This window comes from Manis pentadactyla, chromosome 3 (assembly GCF_030020395.1).
Source record: "Manis pentadactyla isolate mManPen7 chromosome 3, mManPen7.hap1, whole genome shotgun sequence".
Taxonomy (NCBI): domain Eukaryota; kingdom Metazoa; phylum Chordata; class Mammalia; order Pholidota; family Manidae; genus Manis; species Manis pentadactyla.
In genome coordinates, this window is record NC_080021.1 from 11,092,647 (window position 1) to 11,113,643 (window position 20,997).

The following is a 20,997-nucleotide window of genomic DNA, read 5'->3' on the forward strand; positions in this document are numbered from 1 at the left end:
GCAGCAGCAGCAGCAGCAGCACGGCGCCCAGACGCCTCGTGGAGAGCAAAGGCTGCGCCGAGACGCTGAGCCCGGCACCAGCCCAGAAGCCTGAGCCCAGGAAGGGGGCTGCGTGGCTCAGAGCGCCGCGGCTCCTGCGGACAAATAGCCACCGCTCCCGCGACCCAAGCTGCGACGGTTGGCGAGAGGGCGGCGCGCAAGGACGCGGGAGTCTGCGACGATCTTCTAGACGCCCTTTGCCCCCGGAGCGCACTATGACCTCACGTGCGGGGGGCCTCCTGCCCAGAGCGCCTGCCACCCGGCAGCCCGGGATATAAGGTGGGGGGGGGAGCCAAGCTCCTGCCAGCCGCGTTGGGTCTTCAGGAACCTCCACCCCCCACGGCCTTCCCAGCTCTGCACCTCCCTCCCTGCGGACCGGCGCCATGGAGCTCTCCGATGTGCGCTGCCTTAGCGGCAGCGAGGAGCTCTACACCATCCACCCGACGCCCCCGGCCGGCGACGGCGGGAGCAGCTCTCGGCCGCAGCGGCTGCTGTGGCAGACGGCGGTGAGGCACATCACCGAGCAGCGCTTCATTCACGGGCACCGGGGCAGCGGCGGCGGCAGCGGGAGTAGAGGCTCGGGCAAAGCCTCTGACCCTGCAGGCGGCGGCCCCAACCACCACGCGCCGCAGCTCTCCGGCGATTCGGCGCTGCCCCTGTACTCGCTGGGCCCCGGGGAGAGAGCGCACAGCACCGGAGGCACCAAAGTCTTCCCGGAACGCAGCGGCAGCGGGGGCGGGGGAGATCTGGGCTTCCTGCACCTCGACTGCGCCCCGAGCAACTCGGATTTCTTCCTCAATGGAGGTTATAGCTACCGAGGGGTCATTTTTCCCACCCTGCGCAACTCCTTCAAGTCCCGGGATCTGGAGCGCCTCTACCAGCGCTATTTCCTGGGTCAGAGGCGCAAATCCGAGGTGGTGATGAACGTGCTGGACGTGCTGACTAAACTCACCCTCCTGGTTCTCCACTTGAGCCTGGCCTCGGCCCCCATGAACCCGCTCAAGGGTATCCTCCTGGGCTTCTTCACCGGCATTGAGGTGGTGATCTGCGCCCTGGTGGTGGTCAGGAAGGACACCACCTCACACACGTACCTGCAGTACAGCGGGGTGGTCACCTGGGTGGCCATGACCACCCAGGTCTTAGCAGCAGGCCTCGGCTACGGGCTCCTGGGCGACGGCATCGGCTACGTGCTCTTCACACTCTTCGCCACCTACAGCATGCTGCCGCTCCCGCTCACCTGGGCCATCCTGGCCGGCCTAGGCACCTCTCTGCTGCAGGTGGTCCTCCAAGTGGTTATCCCCCGGCTGGCGGTCATTTCCATCAACCAGGTAACCCCTGCCTGCCTTGCTCTTCCCTCCAACAACCCTGGGTTATTTATAAATAGCTTTCTGAGAGGCAGGATTTCCTTGCTCACTTTGAGTCCCCTCCCCGAGCCTGGCACAGTGCCTTGCACCTGGGAGGTCCCGAGTGTTAGTGGGAGGCTATTTCCTTCTTAGTAGAGGAACTAGAACTAAATGACCTCTAAAGTTTAAACCAACTCTATCCTTTTCCTCTGCTGGTGTGAGTAATTCCTCTCTGACATCAGCTAAGAAACAGTCTTCTTTCTGCTCCTCACACATCCCCTTGGGACTGCAGTCTCTGGAGCAGGAGACAGAAGGGGAGGAGAAGCACCCCAATTTAGAAGGTGACCCATTCCTTTACAGTTTTACTCATAAGAGTCACAGCAAGGAGTCGTAAAGGATGCAGAGTCAGGTTTCCTGTATCTGTAGCACAAACCCTCAATTCTAGAAGGAATCAGCATTTGTTAAACACATACTACTGGCCAGTGCTGGGTCCCTACATACGTTATGCCACCTAGTCCTTCAGACAATCCTATGACACCTGTTACATTGGGGCGGGGGTTTTATTGCCTTGGGGATCTAAGCTGATATCTTTTTTTTATTACAGTTTGTAACCCCAGTGCTTTGAATAAAACAACCTCAGGAATTGAGGCTGAGGTGGGGTGGGGTGTTTTTGGCAAAGCATGCAAGTTTTATTTAATTGGAAAAGGGCATTTTGATGTAGATAGCTTGAAATATTTAGGTGGAACCTGACTCTAGGTCTCCTTCTCCTTTCTCCCTTTATCTTCCTGTCTTTCACCGTTAAATATGGATGTGTTTATGTGAACAAAGTTTCCATTGTCTCTGAGGGACAAGGTAGACAATGACTATTGTTTAAATTCATTAAAATTAATAGATATTTAAGGTGTGGCACTTTCTTTGCCAAATGTCTAGTGAATAACAGAGTGAATTTGGAGGCTTCCCGACTGAGGGAAAATAACACCTGGAGTGTTTCTGAATAGAAGGCTAGTAGAGGTGTTTGACAGGGACGTATGTTCCTGCTCTAGCTTCGGCCTCTGTGACACTTTTACTCTATTGAAAGTGTAAATATTCCTCTCCCTTGTTGTCATGTTTGAATAGACAGTTCTTAGATTAAATAAGTACAGCACCTCCGAAAATTGCTCATGGTTTTTAGGGCGCTGGCACTGTCAGTGTGCTTCACTCCTCACTGACCTTCTGGACTCCCTGTCGATTTGGAATTCTCTCTCTTCTCTGATGGCTTGATTCCCATTTGCTAAGGTTCCTTATCTGATTGGCTGCTTTTAAAATGCTTTTCGACAAAGTCTCCTTGGGTAGAGGAAAGAGTATGTAACGTACATGGCTGTGATCACCGGGCGTGAAGTGGGGAGATGTGAGTAAGGGCTGACCAGCTGGACTTCTTCTTTAAAGACAATAACTAATGTTTTCTCAGAATCACCATGAACCTTTAATACCTGTAAGATAAAGTCTACCTGTGGGCTTATATTAGATATATTTTCTTAACTGTGTTTCTTAATCCCATTTACACATTGATCTGAGTCCCCTTGTCATCTGAATCTCACCCTCTCTTCCAAGCTTTCTCATTCTTTTTTACATTTTCTTTATTATTTATCTAGACATTAGCACTCTTCTCCCCTCCCTTGTTCTTCTTCCCTTTTCCCCTCCTCATCCTCTTCTTTTTTCCTTCTTTAACCCTCTTTTTTTCCCACTGAGTTGTTTTCATAGTGTATCACAGCTATCTGCTGTGATATATTTGCAGGAAATTCCATTTATTATAACCCACTTCTTTTCATGCAGTAGTCTTCCTTAGTACACATTACTAAAAGACTTCATCAAGTAAGTTTGGAATAGTATTTAGAATAACACATCCTAAGTGGCAAATGATGCATATTTTCAAAATCTAAGTATAGAGACATTTTTCTTGCCAGATGAATCCAGAAAGTAAATTTTGGCTCCAGATTTGTTTTATACTCTACTCAAATACTACCAGATGGGAGAAGATTAAAAATAACCCGAAAATGTCTTCCCACTCCCACTCCACCATAAACAATCCCTCAATTGAAAACCGAGGTCCTGATACATGCACACCAAGCTCATTCAACTTTCTATTTGGAAAGGAACTGTAGACAAACTAGTCTCTTGAGTCAAGTCCCCTTTTCTCAGACTCCAAAGGAACAACCAGAGCGCTCTCCTCTCTGTAGGTGCTGAAAAGACCTTCTTGGCTTCGGCTGCAAAACCTTTCCTTTGGTGCCCTCTAGAGGATGAAGGTTCTTTCCTAGGTCTTGCAGGTGGACAAAGTGAAGAAGTCATCACTTTTTAAAAAGTTCGTGATTTTTGATTAGGTACTATTTGGTTTTCGTTGTTTGGCAACATACAAGGCATGATTAAAATCTGACAATGACCTCTCATAGCAATTAGAATAAAAACCTTAACTCCTTACCATGGTTTACTCAACCCTGCATGAGCCGGTTGCTGCTACCCTCTGTAATTATATTTCCTTCTCTCCTCAGCATCTAAAGACACTGTCCATTTTTTCTATCCTTCAAATATCCCAAGCTTATAGAGTTTCCCCTTTCTTAGAGTTTAGGTCTGCTGCCTAGAACATTTTTCCCTGGGTCTTCACATGACAGACACATTCTAATTATTCCAGATTCAGTTCAGATGCCATCCCTCATATATGACTTGTTTTGTTTTCTCCAGAACACATACACTATCTGAAATTACCTCATTTGTTTATATCCACTATGTTTCCTCCCCCACCCCCTTGCAGACATATAAACACCATGTAAGGCCCGAGACGTTGTCTATTGTGTAAACCAACTTTCCTTAGCAGCTAGAAAAATGTCAGGCACATAGTTGGCACCCAACAAACAACCTTTTCATTGCATAAGCAACATTATAAATATCCAAGTCTCCTGACATTGTGTTGGTGAAAGCTTTCTACACAAGCACATGTAAGGTTTATGCATTCATAAATAAATGCTTTGGGAGAAATCAAAGCACAATAATAATCCTTTACATTTGCACAATGTTTTCCATGTAGCTAAACATACCTGTGCCTTTACATACATAATCTAAATTGATGACAAACAGATAGTATCATCCTTCATTTTCATCTCAGAGAAAAAAATAACAGATTCTTAAACTTGAAAGGCACATCCCAGAGGTGATGAGCCTACAGGTGGTGAGAGCAGGATTCCAATGCCAGTCATTCTTCTGAATGATTTAGGAGTTTTCCTTTTAAAAGAGTAAGCATTTGAAGTGGCTCAAGACTGAGGAATACCTGTTTCACTACTCAAGAGAGCAATACCCCATGTGGCACATGAATTAACATTTAATGACAACAGCCAAAGGGAAATCATGAGAGAAAAGTGACTGAATTGCTGTGTATGCGCTCTTTGTTGCCAGCTCATCGTCTAGCTCCGCTGGATACAAAATTGCCAACTGAAGGCCATAAACACTGGAATATCATCCTCCTTGACATTAATCTTCATTCCCATTAGGAGGATGGCTCACATTTAACTTAGCATTTTCAAGAAGCAGGAAGCTAGAACAAGAGTAGAGAGTCAACACACCTCGGCAGCTGTTTCACTTCACTGAAAATGTCATTTTCAAAAGTAACAAATGAGTCAATGATTGCCTTTCCTTAATCCAAGCTATGAGAATCTGCTTCTCCTCTTTCCCTCTCGAAGGAAATTATATCTGTGGCTTGACAGGAAAACAACTAAGCTGCAAATCTCTGCAGATACCCTATATGAAGGGACCAAGCCCTGAGTTCATTTAGATCCACTGTGGATTCAAGATGGAACCTAAAAGGGCTACCTAGGGGGTGACTTGCCGTCAGTAAAGAGATGGTTTATGTTTTTTATTCCACTCAGCAAAGAGTTAGACTAAAGTCATGGATTTCCTACCTGAAGAGATTATTGTCCGGGGTAGATGTGATCAGCCATTTATTTTCTAGGTCTAAAGCGGCATTGGAAATACTGGGACACCTTCAGAAGGTTCAAAGCCCAGTTTAAGGATTCCTTTTATTTTCACCCTGACAAAACTCAGCTATTGGTGATGGTAGGCTGTGCGGTCAGTCATTCCTTCTTTGGATCCATTCTTCTTATCCAATTCAAGTTAAATCAGATTCATGTATGTGATTCAAGCCAGCAATAGTAGTGCCTTTGTCCAGATGCTCTCTAAGATACAGATTTTGTCCATATCTTAAACAAATTGTTTGTCCTGCCAGTTCAATTTATCTATTTAAAATTCATTACCAAATGACATGATATATATAAATAAAATATTAATACAAGCTTGTATTTGCTAGGTTCTTTCACAGGGTAGATAAATTCTAAGGACCTTTGCTATAATTAGCATTTTACTCTATTTTAATTGCTGGTGACAATATATGAGCTACCTAACATTTGAAACTCTCGTTATCATTCTCCAGCTCATTAGTGATAAGATGGTGAAAATCATTTAGTTATTGGAAAACAGAGGCAGCAATATTTAACCAGAAAGATTGCTGCATTATGCTTTCCTCTTGGGGAATTCTGAAATGTTAAAGCCTGTGGTGAATTAGTCTTCTGTGCCTCTTGGGGAGGTATACGAGCGAAAGCATGAGAGTAGAGGTAGTTTCTCCAAGATAACTCTAGGAGCAAAAGCAGCCAGGTAAATAAACCCCAGTTAGTTATTGCTCAAGGTCATGCTGTCAGATTTTTATTTCCCATGCAGCATTTTCTTTCCTGTCTTACACACATCCCATCAAACAGTAGAGAGTAGAGCCAGAAAAAATGCTAATTAAGTCATGATCATTAAACTTGACGAATAACAAGGGACTTTTAGCTTACATTTGGCCTTTACATAAAGTCCTTTGGGGGAAAATGCATTGCCTGTATTGGGTAAAATAGTAGTTTATGATATGAGCAGGTCAGTGTCAGGAGAGAAGCAGCCTTTGTGTGTTCTTTAGAAAGCATTTCTGATTATTTAAATGAAGGATTGACTTCACAGTAAAGGTTAAGTGAGGTAATGGGATTACCAACATCTCTCCCCTACTTGTAAAATTTAACACAAGCATATATTTATATACTTTGTCTAAGTCTGCTAACTCAAATCAAATAAAGGAATCGTATGACTATTTTTATGTTCAGCAAATGGCACATAATTTAAATCATCCCAATTTGATAGGTTTTTTTTTACTATTTAGGTAACTACTTCAAGACACAAGTATTCATTAGATGAGTGTAACTGAACTCCTATTTATGGCACCTCAGTAGTTAGGGTGTGCATTTTTTTAAACCCAAATATCTCCATTTCTGTACATTTTCCTTTAGCAAATTCATATAGGCTCTTTAAAATAATCTCATTGTCCCAGAATGTCTGAGAAAATGACTTTCAAAAACAGACTTGACTGTAAACATTCCCAAGAGATTCCTCCAAATGCCAGAAAAAGGAAAAGATTATTCTCTGTTCTTTGTGAAAAATACCCAGAGACGATCCTTTTTGCTTCCATCATGTCCTACCTCCATTCCTTCCTTCCTCCTTTCCTTCACTTTATTTTATTTTACTTTACTTTTCTGTGTGTGTGATAGAGAGTAGGTTGTGCAAAGGATATTTTTAATGACTGCTGAAATGACCAATTAAATCTCTTCAGCCCTGGACTTGTAGGCACCTTTGCCCTAGAGCTGCAGATCGGCTGTGTGCCTGTGTATTTAGAGAGAGCTGTAAATGGCTGTATGGTGTGTGCTTTGCAAGACTGAATTGTGAATTTGTTTTCCTTCATATCTGGTAATATCACCTGACTGGTGTCAGTGGGTCAGAGCATAATTAGATCAGAACTGGGAAGACTGGGAGGACTTTGCTGCTGGAACAGCTGCTGTGGTGTCATGCTAAGTAGGACAAATGCATTAGTCACATTTACACCTTGATGACTGATGGCATTTTAAGAGCTCATCAAAAATGAATGGAACCAAGCATAAAGAGGAAAGATTAACAAAGAAGTTTATCCTGAATCCAGTGCTGCTGATAACATGCAATCAAAGGACACTACTACAATCGTGCTGATGTGACATTTCACTGTTGTCTAAATATTTCTGAGGATGCTAATTTATTTATTTCACAAGTGTGTCTCTTTGAGTTGATCCTACATGTGTTTGTTTGCAGAACATGGGAGACAATTCCAACATTCATCTCAAACCTTTCCTCTCACCAACACTGGGCACAGTATTGATGCTCAAAGAGACCAGCAGGTCCAGAATCTGCCCTGGGACAAGCACATCAGTGCACTTGACATACTGCTTCTGAAGTGTGTTCTTTGCTTTCTTTGGGCTGGAAATCAAAGTAACAGAAACTGAAGATTGGCGGATTTCTGTGATATATAGGTTGGAACATTCCTTAGCAAGAGAATGGGTTCTGTAAATAATTTCCTCCCCAGCATTTTCTTGGGGCTTAAGCGGAGGAATGCCGCTTTACCCAGCCCACCGCACAGAGCCATGGTAGCCAGTATAATCTGCCCCGTGTGTCCCAAGGAAATGTAATTGGATTTACACACTTAAATTATATCATGTGTTTTTTGTTTATGAAGGACTATTTTAAGAAGTCGGGTCACTTGAGCAGCGCTTGGAAGCCAGCTTTTCTCACTGCAAGATTTTTCACAGTTGGCCCTGCAGGGTAGATGGAGAATGCAGAGTAGATTAATTAACCATTGAGGTGCCAGACATTCTGAGGGAGGCCAGGCCACCTCCTGGTAAGAACAGAAGCTGTCCTGCCAGAAAATGCAACTATGTGACCGTCTTTTCAACCAACGAACTGGGATTTTAACTCAACTGTCATCAGATAAACCTGCAATTCCTTGTTTCTGTGATATCTATATGTTGGACTCTGGGCATGTCTGATTTGATAATTGAATTTCATTTAGCTAGCTCGTGTATTTTAATATGTGCCCTACCTCACCCATTCATTAGTTACTGGGGTTTTCTATCTCCTCCACCCCATTTCCTGACTTTTATGCTTAAGCTTGGGCGTTACTAACTGCCAGATGCCTTTGAAGCACAAAATTCTCCTAAACCAGGCAATGGTAAGATTCTACATGGTGAAGACATGTACCAGATGTGAAATTAAATCATACTGTTTTTTATGAGTAGATTTTTAAAACTTTCATCTCTATATAGTGCATACAGTGTAACATTTTCACATGAAACAAGAACCATAACCACTTCACTTTGTAAACAACACATCCTTGTCCCGCCCAAGTCAGCTGATTTTCCAGTTGACTGGAGTAAACCATTTCAGTGGTTTTCTTTTTTTTTTTCTTTTTTGTGATTACATTCTGAATACACACAATTGCTATAAAATAGAGACATCTAAGGATTAGGGAGTGCGTGATGCGTGATCAAAATACATGTATTTCTTTAACTCAGAACATGGGAAGAAGGGAAGAAGAAATGCAGAATAAAAAATTTAACAGAACAAGACCCCCAAAAAAGGAAGAGCCCAAGGAGGCCTGGAGGTAGAAAGGATGTAGAAGTATTCTCAAATACTGGGGGAGCTGCTGTGGTGAAGAAAGATTGGTTATTTTATGTGGGTTTTCTCTGGGGCAGAATAAAGACCAATGGATGGTTGCTATAGCATAGAGAGATTCTGGTTCACCTAAAGCTGAGGCTTTGTAACAAACAGACCTGCCCAGAGGACTTCTTTTTGAGGTGATGAGCTTCCTGTCATGGGAATTCTTCAAGGGAAAGCTATCTAGCAATCCATCAGACATGGCTGAAGTAGACTCCGTACAGGGAGATCTTTTCCTCAAGATCAGTGAAAGCCATTGGTTTTATCTGCAAGCCATCATAACTGCTTTGCAGGAAGGAAAAAGGAGAGGGCAAAGGGCAAAAGGCTAAGATGGCTGAAGAGCGTTTGCCAGCTAAGTAGGCTGACCTTTAGGATCCCTGTCCAATGACATCTGCTTATATTTTGGGGACCAGAATTCTGAAACCCAGCCACCCAGCAAGAGAGGAAGGCAAAAAATAGATTCGATTTTACTGTATCTCTAAAAAGTTAGGATTGCATTAGGAAGAAAGGGAGAATGAGGACCCGGTAGGTAATTTGTCCAATAAATATTTGTCGACTGCCTGTTGGGTTCCAGGCTCAGGGGTAGAGTTGTGTACTGTAGAGTCAAGGCTGTTGCTGTAACGAGACTGGTACTTGAATGGATTTGAGGAAGGAGTTTGTGACTCTGGTACAGGGGTGGGGAGGTTTGTACTAGGCTCTTAGAACACTGTCTGGAACACAGCATTGTAAATATTTATTCAAGTGCGAATCTTGGCCCTTATTTTTACTGCAGACCTCTAAAGCATGAAAAATCAAAGCTGCAGTGGATTTCTTTTAGGAGTTATATGAAAGGCAAGGTCAGACTTTAGAAGAAGAAGTTGTGACTGTGTATATATCTTCCTGCCTAGAGAAGAGAGTGTAAGGATGAGGGAGGTCCTTCAAGGAAGGACCAGGAGGTCAGTTATTTAAGCATCACCCTGTCACAGATTGAACACATTCCAAGCCTGGTGACCAGAAGATGTGACATGAGGGACTTCTGTCTCGTGTTGGAGAAGATCCTGCTAGTCTGCAGCTCTGGGCACTTCCAGTCGCTCCGTGTTCACGGTAACCAGGCTAAAACCTGAGCAGCTGCCTTGGGGCTCCAGGAAGCCTGTCCCCGCCTAGGAGTAGACAGAGGAGCAGCTGAGGCAAGGCTCACTTCCCTCTCCTTGGTACATTGCTATTCCCTGAATTTTCCCCTATCAAAGCAATTTCATAATGTCCCCTGTGAACTCCTTGAGGTCAAGGATTGTGTCTTACTCATCTTTGTGCTCCTGGCATGCAACATAGCACTTGGCCCATGGACAGTTCTTTATACTGTACTTTTTAAATGAATGGAATAAATGAATATCACACGCCCGTCTCTTTCCTCCCCGACCATACCCCTACACACACACACACACACAACCACACAGTCACCAGTAGGGCATGAGAAAGCAGTGAGAAAAGAGAAAAGAGAAATTTGTTTTTCTGGTCAAAACAGGTGAGATGGTATCAAAAGTCATCCCATAATGCACTTTGGGCAGAAAGTGTCAAGCTGAGCTGTTGCTGTACCTGTGTTAAAGAAGTTGTGGTAGATAACATGAGGAAACATTTGGATGACTATCCAGATCATTTAAGTCAAAATGGAAAGAAAAAAAGAAGACAGGGGAAAACTGTTATGCACCTAAATTATCCACGGGTGTTTGTCCATCTGTGAAAGATTTCAGCGGGTCAGGTCCATCTGCACAAAGTTAAGTCCAAATGCTTACATGGGGCTCAGCCTCTCTCATTTGCTTCCTTCTTGGTTCTTCAGCACCCTGCCAGTGAACCCCAACACCAGCCCCTTGCTCAGACTTTCTTGGCTTCCAGGCACACCCCATGTCCTTCTTTGGCCTGACTGCTCAGTGGGGACCCCTCCTGGTTGCCAGTGAATGCTCACCCTCTGGACGCCTACAGGTGCAGCTGTGGGCAACAGATGCTTCACCTGCAGCCCTGACTCCTGGCACTACGCACATCGCCGGACACCTCGCTCCTAAGGGAAGGACACTAGACAAAGCTGGTTGACTTTGTGGACATGGTGTCTAGATATTTGCTGAGACCACCATTTCCCACAGCTTAAAACCTGTCACATAAAGGCCAGTTTGTACCCTGTCTGAGCCAGTTTATCTGTAGACTGCTTAACAGTAAAATAAAGCCTAGTTTTAGGTGTTGGAACCCAATGCAAAGAACTGAGACAGTCTTCATGATGTCCAGACAAGGTTATGAGTAATTCCTCTGTTTTCAGGTTTGTGAAGCATCATCGCACCCAGTTCATCTTTCTCCTGTCAATTAGTTCAAGAAACAGAAGCAAAATCAATATGAGCAAGCTTGTTTTCTTCTGAGTTCCAAGTCAAACTCCCCCCATTCCTTGGGTGAGCTTTCCTAGCCTATTAGTGGTGTGCAGCTCATTCAAGAATGGGTTCATGGCCCAGACAGTCAGTGACAAATGAATAGAGTCCCCCCTTCTCTATTTATGGGACAGATACAGCCCTTGTCTCCTTCCAAGTGAATAATGACATCGCAAGCTGCTCCTGGGACCCTGCCCAAGCCATTTCAGCCAGACAGGAACTGTGAACTGTGCCAATGCCCAGTTAGAGATATTTTTGAAACCATGTAAGTACATTTCTTTAAAAACTCAGAAACCACAAATTCTCATCTGATTTTTGCCATGAATTTTTCCCAGTGACTTTGACCAAATGACTTTTGTTTCTTGGGACATGAGTGTCTTCATGCCTAAGAGTCTTGTGAGTAGTGAAAAAGAACACAGGTTTATGCAGGGGTTCCCAACACCCCAACCTGGCTAGAGGAATCTTCCTCTCTGACTGCACTCCCTTCCTCCACCCTTCACCCTGCCACACAGTGCCTAACAGAGGCAGAGGTTGTACCTGAATCACAGCTGGGTCTCTACAGCACAGTTTAGTGCTGGTTACATGCCCTTCCATCTCAGGCGCTTCAGTTCACCCCTTTAAACTTAGTACTTCTTAATTTCCATCCCGCACATCTCCCCTCTATCTCACTCCTAATCTCCCTGGGTAATCACACCCTCCTTTGGTTAATGACTCTGCATCCACATGCCTCTCACTCCTAAATCTCTGTCTCCAGCCCAGTTCTTTCTGCTGAGCTGAAGACCAGGCCTTCTAGTGACCCACTGGGCACCTCTATTTGACTGTCCCACAGGCAGCTCAATCTCGACAAGTCAAAAATCGGCTCCCTCCTGCCCACCATCTATATGGAATCCTGATAACTCATCCTCCCTTACTGGGATCAGTCCCCAGTTCTCCATCCTCCTCTTTCTTCCTGTTGCATTGCAGACTCCCCCCAGCCCACTATGCCTTCTCAACTCTTTCAATCCTTGTGCTCTTCCAGGCCACCCACACACACCCCGCAGGGTAAGCTTCTCCCAAACATTCTCACCACTCATGCCACTGTGTAGGTTCACAGTTGAACCCCACCGCCAGTTTCCTGGATGCCTCGTACTGGCTTATGCCCGTGTCTGTTTTCTAGGACAGTTCTTCTGCGTCCTTCTCCTTCCTTGTCTGCCAGTACTCACGAGGTATTGCCAACTCCAGGAAACCTCACCTGTGCCTCTTCTCCAAGACATGTGGCAGCCTAGGAACAAATGACGTGTTTAATTGGGGAATCATGTGTGTCTGATTTTGAGAATCTGAACTCAGATGAGGTGTTTGAGGTAGGAGGGGCAGGCAGATGCTGCAGAGCTTGACAAAAAGACAAGCAATCCTTCAAGCAAGACTCTTTCAATGGAAAAATATGCATATTGTTGCCTACAACACAGACCTACAATTGCACAGGGAAAATACTTGAGTGTAGAGATCCCTGTGCAGGTGAGGATTCAGATGGCCTGGTATTGATCTGCTGTTGGTAATTTTATGACACCAACAAGGGCCTTGATCTTTTTGCACCTCACTTTATTCAGCTGTAAAATGGGAATAATAATAATAGCAGTCTGAAAGGTTGTTGAAGAGATGAAATAATACCACATGAGTGTTTAGAGTGTTTAGATCCAGGCCTGCTACACAGAATCACACAATACATTTCTTATAACTTAAGTTTCAAAATTGATACCCTTTTTCCTAGAGTCCCTTTACCAGGAAAGTGGTCCTTTCCTGGGCTTCCTTTTCTAAACTTATGTATGTTAGACTAGTGCTTACAAACTTTAATGTGCAAAGGCATCACCTGGAGGTCTTGATAAAACCTATGGATTTGGGACGGACCCAGGATTCTGCATTTCTTACAAGAGCCCAGGTGCTGGATGCTGCCAGTCTGCAGGTCATTATTCCGGGAGAAAGGCTTTGCCATTCAGCACAGACCTACCTTTTCTGCAGTGGTTTCCCTGACACTCCACCCAGTGGGTTTTGGCCCCATCCTCTGGGGCCTTTACATCCCTCTATCATTCTTGAATTCATTCTTTAATACAGCAAATATTTTTGGAGTATTATTTGCAGAGTGCAAGCAGTAGGGCTACTTTGACGAGGAAGAGAATCCAGGATGATCCTGCTGTTAAACAGATTATAATCTCGAGTGTAGACAGCCATCAATCCAATAGTGACAAATACATGAATAACTCCAAACTCACTTATGTGCTGTTAAGCCAGGTGACATGGTTTGGTGCAGGCTCTGACTCAGTTGAGGCCAGTAAGGCATGCAGGGTGCCTGGCTTAAAGAGGCACTCACTCTCAGGAGGCGACCCTGAGACCAAGGGCTTCCTGACTGTGGCCCAGATACTTAGCTTTCCCAAGCCTAATTCTAGCCCTGGTCTCTGTTTCAAAAAAAATACTTAACTTGGACTGAAATAAGGAAATTACTCCTAAGCAAGACCTGAAAGAGGACTAGGCGTTGGCAGTACAATTAGAATTGTAGCATCCTTATTTGTTTCTACCACTAAAACATGTGCCCTTTGAGGACAGGCTCTGTCCTTCTGTACATTCCTGGAGTAGACATTGGTACATCACCAGCGAAAGCTCAGGGCGGATGCTTGCTGAATAAATCTTTGGACAGACAGCTTAGCGATGGTATTGGTGCTTCCCTTTTCATAGCTGAGGATGCTGAGCTCAGTATTACGTCATTTCCCTTTGGCCATAGGGCTAATAAGAGATTCTAAACCACCTCTCATTTCAAAGATACCTCCGGATTTGATGGTCTTTTAAGGCTGCTTTATCTCAATTAACACTGCTAGTTTAGAGGCAATGAATTAAAAGTAATAAAGAAGAGTAAAAATGAAATTTTCATTCCAAATACTAGCAATGCTTATAATGTTGGGATTGCCTTATGGAGCCAGGGAGATAGCACATTGTACTGAAAATAGTGCCTTAATAGTCATTAAAAGAGTGACCTCGGATTTTACATCCAAAATTGTGCAGCTTTGTACAGACCATTCGATCTGTCTTGGCCTCAAAATGAATTCCTCACGGCTCTGAACTTCTGTCACTGAAATGATTTTCGAGATGCCTCATAGCTCTAAAATGTTTATTCCCATGAGTTACCATGTATGCAAACATGGGAATTTTATGCCTTCCTGGTTTATTTGGCTCCCAAGATCTGAGAATGACAATTCCCAGAAAACACAGTGTGGTGTGTGACCTCTGAGAAGGAAGAGAAATGTGAGTAATGACTTAGCAAATACTAAGAGAGTTACTTATTAGATGGTATTTAATATTTAACTTCTCCTAGTGGTTTAATTACATTGACACCACGAGTTGTAAAATTGCGTGTCGTTTTAGTCATTCGATGGTTTCAAAGGGAATAGTGACTGAGATATTTAATTGATAGACAATTGTTTCTTTTGAATATTTAATTAGTGACTTTGTGGTGCTTGTCAAAATTGCCTATCTGGCTTTTTAAAAATGTGCATGTCAGCTGTGATCAACAAGCCATTTTACGTCAGTCTCACCCAGCAGCAGCAGTTGGGCATTTACGCAGCTTGGGTACCCCAACTGGGAGTCTGGTTTTGCGGTTTCTTCCTCTTTGTCTGTAGACACCGTGGCCTTGAGGAACTTACTTAATTCCCCTATATATCAGTCACTTCATCTTTCACAAGATGAGAGTAAGACACCTGCTATCAGAACTTCTCCATTTATGAATGAAAGGAGTTGCTGACTATGAGAGAGTTTTAAATGATAAACAACGGTAAACAGGCATGCGGAAGTAGTAGTGGTATTTCTGTAACATTGGTGGGGTTACAAGAGTCCTCTGTGCTCATGCAGTGAGCAGGCTGCCCTGCTCTGTGTTCGGGATGGAACCCTGCTAAACACAGGACAGTGGTCCAAAGGTTGAGTGCCTGAATGGTGGGTGAAATGGGGAGCCCTGCCGTTTCTGGCAATAACGGTTGTTGCACACTAGAAACAAAAGCTGACCCAGGAAGAGAGGACGCTCACCAAAGTTCAGGCTAGCTGCTGCAGGCACACCTTGGAGAGATTGTGGGGTCCACTCCAGACCACCACTATAAAGTGAGTATCACAATAAAGTGAGTCAATTGAATTTTTTGGTTTCCCAGGACCATATACAAGTTACATGGGTACCATACTGTAATTGAGTTAAGTGTGCAACAGCATTATGTCCCAAACAAAGTACATACCTTAGTTGAAAAGGACATTATTGCTAAAAAATGTAACCATCATCTGAGCTTCAGTGAGATATAATCACTACTCACAGATCCTATATAGTTATAATGAAAAAGTTTGAAATACTATGAGAATCGTCAACGTGTGGCACAGAGACACAAAGCGAGCAAATGCTGTTGGAAACATGGTGCTGACAGACTTGCTCAGTGCATGGTGGCCACGAACCTTCCGTATGTGAGAAACACATCCATAAAACACAATAAACCAGGTATGCCTGTACTCCCAAGTGTTCCTTCTGTGTACAACACCACCAGCCATTAGGAATCACCCACTTTTCATGTGTCTAGAACATTTTTAGAAGGAAGAGAAACCATTTGCACTTAATGCGGACGTGTCTCCCTACAGAGCACCACAGTGAAGCCTTTGCTTATGTAACGTCCTTCCTGAGGTTTTGGAAGGTGGAAACAAATTTTCCTTTGTCATCCTGCAAAACTGACCTTGGTTCAAGGTGATTTAGATGTAAAAAAGGCTGAAAAAAATCATTTAAATACCTGGTTAATTAAGTTTACTTTCTCAGGCCAATCTCGTGCACACAGACATAATTCAAACTGTGAATGTATCCTAATATTCAACAGCCATTAAATGACAGTGAAGCAAATCCATTAACAATAATGTTAGTAGGAAAACTCATAGTAGGGTATCCAGTTCCTTCCAACAAATCGGATAAACAAAAGATTTTAGAACAGCAGCAACTTATTTTTCAAACTAGACTAAGCAGTAGATATAAGACTGATGACATGGCCGCTATTGGTAGAGTGGGGCGATCCACTCTGCCTGCCTCCCTCCTTACTGCTTTGCCATTCTTCTGCCCTATAATGAAGGCAGCACCAAGCTTCTGCAGAACACCATTTGAAAGCCACTCCCCTAGAAGTCCCCCTTTTAGTCCTTTGGAATCTAAGATGTTAACTTAGATGTTCCTAAAGGTATAACCAGCTAGCAGAACACACTCATACTTGGTAATGCCAATTACTGGTGTCTATGTTATGTGGTTTACACATGTCCTACCCATTCATGGTCATATTACTGAAATAGTAGAATTGTAACCTCCCTTTCAAAATGAAAAAATTGAGGGCTAGAGATTAATTTGGCTGAAGTCATTCAGACTGTGTGTGGCCAAAGGATTCAAACTTAATACATGGGTTCCTGCTGGCTCCCACCGCCCTGCATATGCCAGGCCACCATTTAAGTAATTGTATATTCACATTTAAGACAGCATATTCCTTTCATTTATCAACTATTAACAGTGTTGAGTTCGAGGAATTCAAAGTCACATAAGACCTGTTTCCTGTCCTCAAGTCATTTGTATTTCCAGAGCAAGAAGGTAAGAAAGAAAAGTTTATCCGTTGATACCTGGCTGTCTCCTATAATGACTCTACAGAGAGCTACAATGGGTTTCATATCTTGAAACTACAGAGATCTGAGAAATGGCCCACTCCTTTACCTGGCCTTCTGTGCACACTGCCATGCCCAAAGTAGAACTAAAATTTAGGGAAGAAATTGGGACTTTAAAAGGTTTAAAGCTCTAGTGACTTCACAGTTCACCACCTTTCTTCAAGATCAGATTAGTGGGCACAGTAGAAGGAAAAGAATTATTACATAATTTATTAAAATATGCAGACCAAGGCCTTACCCAAATCCCTACTAACAAAAATAAATATCTTCTTGAGAGTAATGCAGACCTAGTTGCCCACGTGATTTTGAGTTACCCTATATTGTTTCACATGCTTTAAAATAATAAGCCATTTGAGAGCATGCTTGTCTACTGAGGCAGGTTTCTGTGCCCAGGCTGTGCTTCCAAGATTGCTGGTTGCTACCACTATGTACTGTCCTTTCTTCCCTGTATTTGGTACCAAAATGATATCTTGGGAGGTAGTGTGCCTATCTTATCTATCTATCTAAATGTCTATATAGACGATGTATAGACAGACAGATGAAGATAGGTAGAATGTGTATATGTGCACACGTACAAGTGCAAACATGCCTTCTTTGTAGTTAGGAGTAGCCAAGAAGATACAAGTGGTACTCATTCCTGAAGGGTTTTGGAAAGCTTTGAAAAGATGCCTGATTCATCTAGGAGATCTCTCTTTTGTTTCCCGCCCTACTCCCTTTAGCCATCTTTCTGCATGGTGAGCAGATGACCACCTTAACCAGCCTTCTCAGACCATGAGATCTTGAGAATGGAAGCCACACAGTAAGAGAGTGGACCATAAAAAAAATAATCCTGAACACTAATAATACTATGAGGTCACCATACCAGCCTAGACTGCTCATCTCTAGAGATTTTTTTTTATGTAACATAAAATAGACCCCAAATTTATTTAATCTACTGTTATTTTAGTTCTCCATTACCAACATCCAAATGCAATTTCCAATCAATACTGGCTGCAAAGTGTATTCATGGGATGTCATCCAATAAATTCACGTTGTCTACTCTTTGAGTCAACATTGCAGCTGTCCCATCTTATACATGATAATCTGATCATCTAAGAAAAACAAAGCCATTTTCACTTTGTGATTCTTTTTTTGCTCCATATTTAATATTTTGGACTTTGAAAGGTCCCAAGAACTGGAAGACACAGATCAGATGTTGTGTCCCCTGATATATAATTTATAGTACTAGAATAAATGCCAGGCAAAAATTATGGCTGGAGAAGATTTGTGTGACTATTCACAAGGGAAGACACTGATGCCTTCCTATTTATAACTCTTTGAAATTGCACCAGGCCTTGTGAGATTAAAAAGCCATCCCTGGAGGTGCTCAGCAGAAGCCAAATGCCCACTGTCAGGAATTTGGGGCAAAGGAGAAGGGGTGAAATGAAATGGTTTTTAAGACCCTTTCTAATTTGAAGCTTGTGACTCTGTGACCTGATGTTATAAATAATTGGCTAGGAGTAGAATAACTGGACTCTAAAAAGGACAGAAGGCCAAGAAGCCTCCTAAATCTCAGGAAAGAATGCTGGACATTGCCGTGCAGGGGTTCCCCTAACCTTGTCTTCTTCCTGGGTGTTGATCCCTGGGTGAAGCCAGGGATCTCTGGTCCATATTCCATCCTTGCTGTTGCCCAAGCCAGAGCCTGAAGTCGTCCTTGTTATGTCGCCATCTCCCAGACCCTACGGCCTGACAAATTTACCTCCTGATAGCCTCAAATCCACACACTTTGATCTCTGCTCACTACACGTTAGTGCAGGAGACGCTGCTCCTCATCGTAATCACAGTTACCCCCCTGCATCCACACTTGGCCCTTTCCCAGGTACTGTCCACAGGGTCACCAGAGAGGATTTCTTCTTGTCTGATAGCTTCGGATCCTTCAGTAAATGGCAGTAGTTTCCCATTGCTCTTAACACAAAGGTGGAACTCTGTCCTGGGCCCCACCTTTAGATCTGGCCTTGGTCTCCCACCGAGGGTGCCATTCTTCATCTCACACTCACGCCTCAAGCCACAGTGACCTTCATTCCGTTCCTCGAAAGACCCATGCCTTCTTCTGCCTCTGAGCTGTGTGAGTTTCCATTCCTCCTTTGCCTGAGATGCTCTTCCCTCATTCTTAGCTCCAGGAACCTTTCTTACAGAAGTTTCCTCTGCCCTCTCTTAGGTCACAACTCAATCACATTTTCAAATTGCCCCATGCTTTTCTTAGAAAACCCCCCATTGTGTGTGTGCATGTCTTTATGTGTGTTGTGAGGGTATTTGTTTCATGTTTGTTTTTCCCACCAGTCACTAAGTGTGATAAAAATAAGGAATGGTCAGGTTTGCTTGTTTGCTAGAATATTCTTTTTTTTTTTGCTAGAATATTCTTAGCACCCCACGTTTGATAAATATTTATTTCACATGGAAGGAAGGAATGAATGAACGAACGAGGGAAGGAGGGAAAGAGGGTACCCAGGGCTGGTGTTCAGGCCCAGGTTATAGTTCTGGCTTCTCTGGAAGATGTATGACAGCAGACTTTTCAATAGTCCACGAAGGTGAGATAACCCTGGATTGCACCAGGGTTCAGGTTAGTGCTTCTCCCAGACTTCTGGCCTATTTCTCTTTGGCTAAAATCTAGGGCAAGGCTAAAAATTGCAGGTAAAATATTTTCAGGAAGATGGCCTAATGAATCTGCCAAATTTTAATTCCAGTGATCCTACATGGAATCATTATGCCAAGAGATGACAACCTAATAAATTTTAGGTGAATGCTTTTCTTTTAATAGTCTATGTTCTGGTAAAAATACTTATGGCTTCCACAGTCTTTAAATAGATGGTATCATTAAACAGGCAAACAACAATTTCATTAAATATAATTACTCTTACTGCTTATTTCTTATGATGGATCTTATTAAGGCTGAGTTATCAAACAAACAGGATCTGTTGGCCTTATGAAAAGGACGTTGATACTAATATTGGATTAGATACATAGTTGATAGACAGATAGGTAGGTAGATAGATGATAGATAGATGATAGGTAGATGTCTATGAGACAGAGATAAGAAGACTACAAGGAGGATTTTTGAGTCATGCTGTTGTTCATTTCTTTCAATTTTGGCAGCAGGTCAGGGACAAGTAATGAGCAACATTAAGGAAGTAAGATATAAATTATTATGTTTAACCTGTAAGTTTCCTGTAGTATTTTCATCCCAGTTCTGCTTGCATACCCCAGTGATGGGGAACTCACTCCACCCCAAGTAGCTCGGCCTTACATAACAACCCTACTTGCAGAAAATAATATCTGTATTTGACATGATGTGGACAGCTGCCACATTTGTGTGTTGCAAAAGGCCAGTTCTGTGTAAGATGCCTCAGCTCATCCTTTTCATTAACATCAACATTACCATCATTTTCATCACCACCATCAACCCCTTTCTCCTGCCTTTTCATCATTCCCACAGGAATCCTTGGCATTTCTGCAGTATTTTGAGCCAGAAGGAAAGTGTCAAAATTCTGGGGTCACTGGGAAAGACATCACAGTGGAGCTGGCAGGTGAACTTGGAATTTAAAAGTAAGATTTGGAAATACCAATGAAATGGCGTGGTTGTAAAGTTGGACCTCTACAGCTGGAAGATGAGATGCCCACATCCAAGCTCTTCACTATATTTTAATCTTCAGAAACTGTGCACTCTCCTATTTTTCCTCTCTAATAGAAGAAGGTGTTTTGGCAAAATGAGTGAGAACACATGGTCTGGAGCCCGAGTGCTTGGGTTTGGATTCTGATGCCATCAATCATTAGCCTATGACTTAACCTTTGTAAGCCTCAGTTGCCTCATCTATAAAGTGGGGATAGTTATATGTATCTTAGGAAGGAGGGGTAAGTCTTAGCAGAGATAATGCAGGTCAAGTCTTGGAACAGTGCCTGGCCTGCGAAGGGAAACTTCTTGAGGACAGACACCTCTTGATTGTCTC

The 20,997-nt window shown here is 43.3% G+C and overlaps 1 protein-coding gene across 3 annotated transcripts in view; it reads left to right on the forward strand.

Moving 5' to 3' along the window:
* The first annotated feature begins 422 nt into the window (after positions 1 to 422).
* Positions 423 to 20,997, forward strand: part of ADCY8 (adenylate cyclase 8) — a 225,266-nt gene continuing 204,691 nt past the window's right edge. For all 3 annotated transcript variants that reach the window (XM_036890545.2, XM_036890546.2, XM_036890547.2), the window contains exon 1: positions 423 to 1,367. In XM_036890545.2, coding sequence (XP_036746440.2) covers positions 423 to 1,367 — 945 coding nt within the window. The remainder of the gene's footprint in view (positions 1,368 to 20,997) is intronic.